The following is a 9,363-nucleotide window of genomic DNA, read 5'->3' as shown; positions in this document are numbered from 1 at the left end:
GGTTTTCACTGCCACGCTGCAGCCCAGTGGTGTGAAATCCCTCACTAGAGAGGAGCAACACATGATGGTGCTTGGACTGCTGGCTGCTGCTTGGCAGCAGTTAGTACTGGCTGTGCTGAGTGCTGATCTGCTGGATGTGAGGTTGAAAGGGACCCTGGCCTTTTGCTAGTGTATTTGTAAACTTTGCTTAAGGACAGGAGGGAAAGCATCAGCCCCCATTAGTTATTCTGTCAAATGGGGGTTTGTTGTTCGTTTGGTTTTGGCTTTTTTTTGTTGAGTTGAATTTTGTTAGTGTTTGTCCCCTCTTGAAACTCATTCAACCAGAGCATGCGTGGCAGGTTGGAAGTACATCATTTATTCTAGCCTCAAAAGTAGGAACTGAGCTTACATTCATCTGAGGCTGGTTGCTCTCTGGCTTTTCTAAGTTCCTGGACTGTTGGAAGTAGATCAGAATTCCAGCTCTCTCTCTGTGTACACAGTGATGCACAGGACCTTAGCTGGCTGGTCAGAATGACTACACAGATTAATGATTGTCAGAAAACGTGGGTCTTGGTGTGAAAGGTTAGTTGGAAGTAGTCACTAAGCTCATTCCCATCTCTGCTATCTCTGGTAATGTAGCCAGTTGCCTCGTTGCAGGCTCTCTGTGAGGAGGGCAGAGCTCAGCAGTGCTTTTGCTTATCTTACCAAGCAGCAAACTGCCCCCTGAGCAGGGCAGCTCAAGAGCCAGCATTGCCTTGGCCTCTAGGTGCAGGCTTAGTACATCACAAAAATCAGACCAGGAGCAGATGAGCTGGGAACCAACTGTGTCCCCTGTGGTGTGGTCACTGCTCATTACGAAAGGGTTGTGTCTCTTCAAAATCCTTGCCTGTGTCATGATTACCTTTGCTCAGGCAATTCTTGATGCTTTAATTTGATGCAGAGATGACTTGTTAATTTCTGTATTTTGCTCAGCCAAGACTAGAACAGACCCTTCTTACTAGCAAATTGTATTCTGAGGGACCAGAGTTACAGATTTCTTCTGCTTACTGAGCAGTCTTTCAGTGGAAGCTATACGAATACCTTTGTTGTATTTCAAATAAGTTTCTTTATAGTTTCAAAACCTCCTCCCTATGCTTTTTAAATAAACTCACCTTCTAATTGGTATCTTGAGTTGATGTTGGAAATGCTGAATTTGCTCCACAAGACTGGGCCCAGTGAGTTGTTGACCTCAGGAAGGTAGTGCAGAGGATAGGTAAAAAGAAAACAATTTTGGATAAGTCCTTTGTTGCCACTGAAGGAGTTACCTTATTTAGTGGATTTTTAGTTAGAAACAGTTTGTAGTCTGATGTTGGGGCTTTATAACTGTTATAACTGACTGTTCTCAGTACAAATACTTTACGAAGATTGGATTTGAAAGCTCTAAGCAGTTCGTAGCCAGTGTTTCTGCACACTTAGTTTGTGCAGCAAGCTGCTCTTGAAACTTACGCATTTCACACCTTGCAATGAATTTCAAAACATCTTTTACTATATATTTTGTACCCTTTCTCCTCTTCCCTGTGTGTATTTTTATGCAGTGTGGCTTCATGGGCATTATTGCCTTCAAACACAGAGGGTGAAGACTTAATTATTCACTTTTCCTAGGAAGTGGAAATTTTTAGGTATCTAATCCTTGTTTAAACATTGGAATCCACATTACTAAAATTCTCTTGCCCAACAGTGTTAAATGTGGGTTCCAGCAATGGCATGGAGTTAAAATATGCCTAGGAATTGTAGGGTCAGCAGTTAAGTCCCTAATGAGAGCCAAGCAGCCTAAATCCACCTTGGGAAACAATGGAGGTTGAAAGAGGAATTTGGGTTAAAACTCAGGGCTTTGTTAGGGGATCAAAATTTAATTAAAACTAATCTTCCCTTGGCATGGTCTGTGCACAACAGCCTTCCTCCTGCCCCCACTCCTCACCTGCGGGTTATCTGGGGAGGAGGGGCTACTTTTGAGCAGTGAGGTTTTGGTGATGGTTTCTTCCACTGTACTTTCTTATGTGTTCAGAATACGCTCCACATGTGCTGCCCCACTTGATCTCTTAGCTGAGGCAAGTACAGTTGCTTCCTTTCATATAGTCAGATTTAGTTGAAGCCTTAATTTTGTGCTCACTGTCAGATTTCAGTTATGGAGCTTTCTTCTGTTCCAAAAAGGTGAGTGAATCCAGGGAAAGTTAAGCTCTGTGAGCTTCTCCTGGTGTATTACAGAGGTGTGTCATCGTGTTCTTCACTGTTGGGCAGATGGACCTTTGTGCTGTGAAAGTGGCCCCTTGTAGCCCAAGCAGATGCTGTCATTGGATCTTTGAGGTTCAAGTCTCTTGCAAGAACTGAATGAACTCTTTCTACCATTCTTCTGTCCCACAAGCTCCTCACATGCTGTGGCACAATTGCAGGCTTTAGGCCTTCTCTGGGTCGACCACCATGTCCTGAACAACCTGGCAGTGTTCAAGGCCAGGTTGAACAGAGCCTTGGGCAACATGTGTTTGTGGTGTGGTGCCCCTGCCCATGGCAGGGAGTTGGAACTAGATGATCTTAAGGTCCTTTCCAACCCAAACCATTCTATGATTCTGTGGTGTTACATTTCTTTGCCAGTTGTATCCATCACCTTTCTCAGTTCACAATAGAGTAGAATGACAGAATCAAGTAGGTCGTAAAAGACCTTTTAAGATCATCAAGTCCAACCATTACCCCAGGACTGCCAAGAGCACCATTAAACCATATCACTGAGGGCCTGCTGGGCTGAGATGAAGGTGTTTCTTATTCCAAGATTGTAAGTTGTTCTTAAGGAAAACCTGCATAACTTCTTTCTTCCCTGACCCGTGGGGAATGCTTGGTGCATCAGGGGGAGCCAACGTACGCTGTAGTTAGGCAGCTAACCTGAGTGTGCAGTGGAGATCTTGAACTAGCACCTGCAGATGGGACGGTGGGATCCACCTTTTTCAGGAATGGGAAAAAGTGTTGTCTGGACCACCATTAGTAGTGGTGTCTCTTCCCAGGCAGAGGTACCCAGACTGAACCTGCCTTTGCTCCTCTCCCAGACAACACCCAAAAACAGGGGCGGAAACTGTTTGACTCTGTGAAATGGGGACTTGAAGCTATTGCTTCACTTGAAGAGAAGCAGTTGCCAGTTTTCCTTCCTAAAAGGGCAGAGATGCACAGCAAATACTGGCTACTCCAGCTGGTAGAAGGGATTTAGTGCTTCTCTTTGTTCCTGTCTCACATCCAGCAGTTTTTGAGGGACATCGAGTGATATTTTCTTTTTTCTTTCTTTCTTTTATTTAGGCTCAAGCTACAGTTAAGCCCAGCTAATGTTTTCGGTAGCTTCGGTCCCCATGACTGCAGTATAGTGAAATCAGTCTACCTGAGAAATTGCATGCATGTTCTTGTGTGACTTACATGCACTCTGAGCACTGTTTGCAGCTGTGGTTTTAGCAGTATATGAAGTGCATCAAAGCAAGACTGGCTGCCTCTGACTTCTGCTGAGAGGTTGCAGTTAATTGCTGAGGAGTTGATCTATCCCGTAAAGAGCAAGTAGTGCTTGTGCAGGGCCAGGATTTTCAGGGAGAGGCACTGCTCTCTTGCTTTGCTCCTGCTGACGCTGAGAACTCCCACTGACTGCAGCAGGAGCTGCATCAGTGCTGCAGACCGTGTGTGTGCAGCCTGTTCTTCCTTGGAAGTAGGAGCAGGAGCTTTGCATTTGGGGTTCATGTAGGAATACAGAGTTGTGTGGTGCCTACCTGCAGATGTAATGGTGACTGGAGGTAAATCTCAGCATTATCTCTTGTGAAGAAGAAGCTCTGTTGTAATTTTGATGTGCAGTTTAGCTATTTTTTTGCTTTTCTTTTTCCTCAGCACGTTATCTCATACATAGTCATCTGTAAGTTTGCTTGAAGAAATGCAGGAGAGGAGAAGATCTAGTGTTCAATTAAACTGGAAACGACCTTAATGAAATACTGCAGTGTTTTCTCTCTTTCAGTTTAGAGTTTCTGTACCTTGGAGGGAACTTCATCACTTCAATTCCACCTGAATTAGCAAACCTGCCTTCTCTAAGCTATCTAGTTCTGTGTGACAACAAGATCCAGAGCATTCCACCTCAGCTGGCACAGTGAGTATTTACCGTCAACAGCCACCAGCTGTAATTAACTTGTTTAACTTTTTCTTCTGCATGTGTGGATAAAAGCACCTGGGAGGACCTCTTTGTTCTTCAGTTTGTTACTGTGACTAGGCTTGAACAAGCAGCTCCTCAGCAGTGCACTGCAGGCAGACTAGGAATATATAATAGGGACATCTCGATCATAGGGTTATGGATAAAAAAATGTCACCAAGTATGTGCTTTAAGGTGAATTAATAGGTTTGTACAGGGAGCCCTGAGAAGTGCCTGGGCAACTCAGAAAAGATAAACTGCAATGCTACATTCTTAGTATTCTTAGTGATGAATGTTTGGTCTGTCTTGTCTTTCACTCAAAGTCTTTTTGTGTGTGCTCCTGTGTTGTACCACTCCCTGCGTTCTTACTTTAGGATCTCAGAATGTTTTAGTGTTCATTAAATCCTACAGCACAGCTCTAGAGTTTAAGTTACTGCTGTATCTCTTTCACAATGGGGGAAAGAGGACACTGAAAACTCTGTACAGGTAGCCTAAAATGGCAGATGAAGAATTCAGTGTGTAGCTGTAACCACAAAAGCAGTGGTTCAGTGGCAGCATGGAATTTGGAATTTGATGGTGTAGTGGGATTATTCTTGATGTACAATATCCAGTTGGTTTATAACTTGAGATTATGTGCTGGAGCATTGCTCTCTGCTTCCTGAGAGAGAACACCTCCTCCAAATGCCAAACCCCTGCTTGTCACCCGTGCTGATGCTAACCTGGGCTGGCCTTGCTTAGCTTTTGAGCTCTGGCAGTATTGCAGCACAGGGAGATGCAGCCTCAAACAATGAAAACATGGGGGTTTCCAGGGCTGGCTGCCTGCAAGCACCTTTAATGCATGAGTGAAGGCAGATGACTTATTCAGAGTATTGCATGGAACCGTTCCTGATGCATGCACTGGCTACAAGGAAACATTATGTCCCCCGAAAGCTCTTGGTTTGTATGCTTCTGTTCTGTGCTACCTTTTTTAAGGATGTGTGTGTGGGGAATACTGAGGGGGACAGCAGTACATTTAAGACTGTTTCTTTAACAGGCATTTGGAGGTGAGCCAAGTTTTGTAGGACATTGTGTGTACTGGAGTAATAGCAGCTCTTTTACCATGAATTTATGTTTTAAAAGAAAGAAAAGCCAAGGAAAAAGAAAATGATGGGAGAGGAGAGAGTGATCAGGTCTGTGTAATGCAGTTGTGGAATGATTTTGCTTGCACATCTTGACTGGGTGTCCGTCTCTGTCCTTCAGGCTGCATTCCCTGCGTTCCCTTAGCCTGCACAATAACCTGCTGACTTACCTTCCTCGAGAGATCCTTAACCTGGTTCACCTGGAGGAGCTGAGCTTGCGTGGGAACCCACTGGTGGTTCGCTTTGTCCGTGACCTGACCTACAACCCCCCAAGCCTTCAGGAACTGTCTGGGCGCACTATTAAAACTCGCAATGTTCCCTATGCTCCCAGCGACCTCCCAGAGAATCTTGTCCGGTACCTGAGCCTGGCCACCAATTGTCCCAATCCTAAATGCGGGGGTAAGTTCATCTTCACTGCTCTGCTTCCTGGTGGGTTTTCTTTCCGTCTGACTTGCCATAAGTTTACCAGCTCAGTCAGGTTAGATATGTTGTTGCATCCAAATTATAGCTGTATTTCGTTGGCTCCAGGGCTCCTGCAATCTTGTCTTTAAGGAACCTCGCTCACTTAGGAACGATGTTCGAAGTTGTAGTGCTGGTTTACTATATTTGCATGGGAATGTGAGACAGTGTTTGTGTCGGAGTCTTTGCAGCTCATCCCAGCACTCCACTGTGCTTTTATGGGCTGAAGTTTCCAATCCATCTGCCCTGAAATAGCTCAGACTAAGTAGTGGGCAGGAGAACTGTTACAAGTGCTCTCGCTGAACAACAAGCTTAATTTCTGGGTAGAAAAGAGGAGAGAGGCTGTAGTGCTTGGCAGTTACTAAGAGCAACTTGTTTAACTCTTGCTTGGGTCTACTAGCATGTAGTTCCTGGAAGGAGAGGACTTCATAGAAAAGCGTGGAATGCTTGGGTTTAATTTAGCTTAATTAATAAATAATGCTTCATCTTTAAGCAGCATAAACGATCTGCACATTTAGCCTTTAGAAGATTAAGGAAAAGAAGTCATTAATTAGTACCTACTCTACAGTCATATGCAGGCTGTTATCTCCTTACAGGACAATATCAAAGCATTCTCCATAAGCCAAGATGGAAGGGCTGGAACTTGTGTTGGAAGGGAAAGAAATGTTTCCTTTTTTAGAGTTTTTCCCAGCTTGGATAACAGTGGATGGGTTTTGCACTTTTTCACTTGGCCTTAGGAACTAGCACAGTAATGCAGCGTTGCTACTGGGTACATACTCAAACCAGCTGGGAATTAAAACACCACTGGAAACTCCTGAAAACATCATTGTCTACAATCACTTGCTGTGACAGGAGGAGAAGGTAATTGTGTGTTACAGCACCACTGTTGCCATGGAAAGGAGCATCCAAACTCCACATAGTAACTTCACTCAAGCAGAAGAAAAGTAGAGCTGTGGAGGTCTGTCTGTCTGTGAATGCAGTTTGGTAGCTGGTAGAAGAAGTTTTACAAGTTTGAAAATATCGTGCATGAATGAATTTGACATGGGAGAAGTTTCTTAGTTCCCAGCCTGAGAGTTCTGCCTAACGGTTAGAAGGAAGTGCCGAATTCTTGGGAAGCAGCTGTCCTGTGTCTTTTCCTGTAGAGTGTGCCATTCTGAACCACCTACCAAATACATTTTTACAGGATTGTTTTCTATCTCAGAAAAGAAATCCCACATTTCTATAGGTGCCCTGGTCCCCTCTTCCTCCAGTATCCTGTGTGCTTCTACGTCCAGTGCAGTGTCCATTAAATCCTAATTTAAGGCATTGCAACCACCCTTCTCTGCACGGAGCCTCACATGTTGTCTCTGTTCTTCTGCCCTCACAGGCGTCTACTTCGACAGCTGTGTCAGACAGATCAAGTTTGTTGACTTCTGTGGGAAGTATCGGCTCCCGCTGATGCACTACCTGTGCTCCCCAGAGTGCTCCTCACCCTGCAGCTCTGCCTCCCAGAGCTCTACTTCCCAGAGTGAGTCTGACTCCGAGGATGAAGCCAGCGTCGCTGCACGCAGGATGCAGAAAGTCCTCCTGGGATAACGGGAAGGAAAACATGTTTGAAAAGCAATACTGGAACAGCGTGGCATGAGCCTCTGGTCTGAAGGGCTCATGAGAAACTGTCCTCAAGTTTATGTAAGGGGCAGAATATCTTAGCAAGCCTAGGCTTGCTTGGTGCAGTGCTGCTTAGGAGAACTAACTTGGTGGCATGCTGCCTGTAGGGTGCCTGGGGTTGCTAGAAACATCTGCTGTTTGGGAGACTGCTCCCCCTGTCCCTTGTACAGGCTGGGGAGGGGAAGCTGGGGTGGGGGATTTGTTCTCACTGGCGGATTGAGAAAGGTTTTAAGGTACGACACTTCACTGGACTTGAGTCATCCTGCAGAGCAAAGGAGACTGTCCAGATCTCTTAACACTGTGGTAAATCAGAAGCAGGCTAATGATGCCATGTGAGTATGTATGGACCCCAGTGTTTTATATAGCATTTTGATTCTTTGCTGTCTCTTTCACTTTGAGTTACAGGTTTCACACCCATCCACTAAAAATGGGAATTGGGTTTTTTCAGGAGTATATTTTTCCAAACTCTGGTTACTCTTCCTTTGCCTAGAGGTGCAGGGTTTCTGTGCTGTTACAGGTGTTACAGCCTTCATAGAACTGAGACACGTTTTTAATCCCTTCTTATACCAAGCTGCTCTTAGTGTTTCCTCTTAACTGTATTCATCATTTTCCCTCCCTCTGCCTCTTCCCATTACACCCGAAGCGTTGCTGTCTTTATGGTGCCTTTAGAAAACAGATGGGTTGTTCTGTTGAGACTTCGTATTACTTCACACTTGTGGCCATACACGCCTGTGTAAGGGACCAGATGTGATGCTCTGTGTCACGTTTTTGAGTCTCAGCTTGCTGGAAAAAATCTGCTTTTATATCTGTGAGTTGCAGGAAAGGTCTTGATTGACATTTCTTGTTTCTAAACCACCATGTCCCCCTGCTACAGCTAGCTCTGCTGTGCTTCGTACAGTTACTTTCTATGTTTAATATTATCTGCTTAAAGTAGGCAGCAGCTTAATGAATTGGAAGTACTGAGAGAAGTGCAGTGGAGAATGCTTTGGGGTTTTTTTTCTTATAACATGAGAGGAAAAGCCGTTAGGGAGGCAGAGATGTGTTGTTGTCTGAGCATCTTGCATGAGGTGGTTTTGAAACCTCTTCCTTATTTATTTGTTTGCATTTGCTCTTGTTATAATAGCTTTGGCAGCCTGTTGGATGTTCAGATAGCACATCCAGTTATCTTAAACTATGTTTAAAGTACCAAGAAACAGCTTATAAAATACTATGAATTGACAGGTATCTATAAATCTACTTTATGGGGCTGCTGTATGTTTTGTTCAGTGAGACCTGCCCTTTTATTAATACTTCATGCCAGACAGTCCTTTTGATGCAGTTTCAGATAGAGCAAATGCAGCTGTGCCTTCGAATGCATGAGCAGAGCAAATACATTGTGTTAAGAAGCTAAATGAACAAGAAAAACTTTTCTTAACCCACTTTGGCCCTACGGGGGAAATTAAAAACCTGTGCTGCTCTCCTGTATTCAGAAAACAGATGCACCTATTTGAATATCTTATGGAGCTCTGTGTTAATGCTCCTGTTTAATTCTATTTGACACTTTATATGTTAAAGCACTTTGATAATTCTACTCTTTGTAACTAGCTTTAGTGATTTATTTTTTGTTTTAATTAGACTACAGTTTTTCCTTTCATGTGACCTGAAGAACAAGGTCCATGAAACTTTGTATGTTCCAGTCTGTCTCGGTGCGCAGGTTGAACTTCTTGCCTTGCATTTCCTTGTCAGCACTGCTCATTTCCCTGGAAATGGAACTGGAATTTGGAAGAAATGATCTGGTTATAAAATAGCACCTCATCCGTTATTAATCATTGCAACTTAGTCTGAAGATTTCCCACATGCACAGATCTATCCACAACGAACTGAATTGCACATGTGCATGCTCTGTGCCTTTCCAAATAGCTTTTTTAAGTATCTTTGTAAAACACAGTAGAGTGCATGTGCAGAGCAACTAGATGTCACTTTAGCAAATTCTTTGAGGTT

At 44.0% G+C, this 9,363-nt stretch overlaps 1 protein-coding gene across 1 annotated transcript; it reads left to right on the top strand.

Annotated features, from left to right (window-relative positions):
• Positions 1-3,991: 3,991 nt before the first annotated feature.
• On the top strand, positions 3,992-7,311 carry LRRC58 (leucine rich repeat containing 58; the record flags this gene model as incomplete). Its single annotated transcript, XM_010009449.1, has 3 exons — positions 3,992-4,120; positions 5,399-5,676; positions 7,103-7,311. Coding segments are annotated over 3 exons (616 nt in total), but the record flags the coding sequence as incomplete, so codon positions are not given.
• Positions 7,312-9,363: the final 2,052 nt, after the last annotated feature.

The sequence above is a fragment of the Nestor notabilis genome, unplaced genomic scaffold, assembly GCF_000696875.1.
Source record: "Nestor notabilis isolate BGI_N333 unplaced genomic scaffold, ASM69687v1 scaffold9982, whole genome shotgun sequence".
NCBI lineage: Eukaryota > Metazoa > Chordata > Aves > Psittaciformes > Psittacidae > Nestor > Nestor notabilis.
This window is presented reverse-complemented; position numbering and strand designations above follow the sequence as displayed.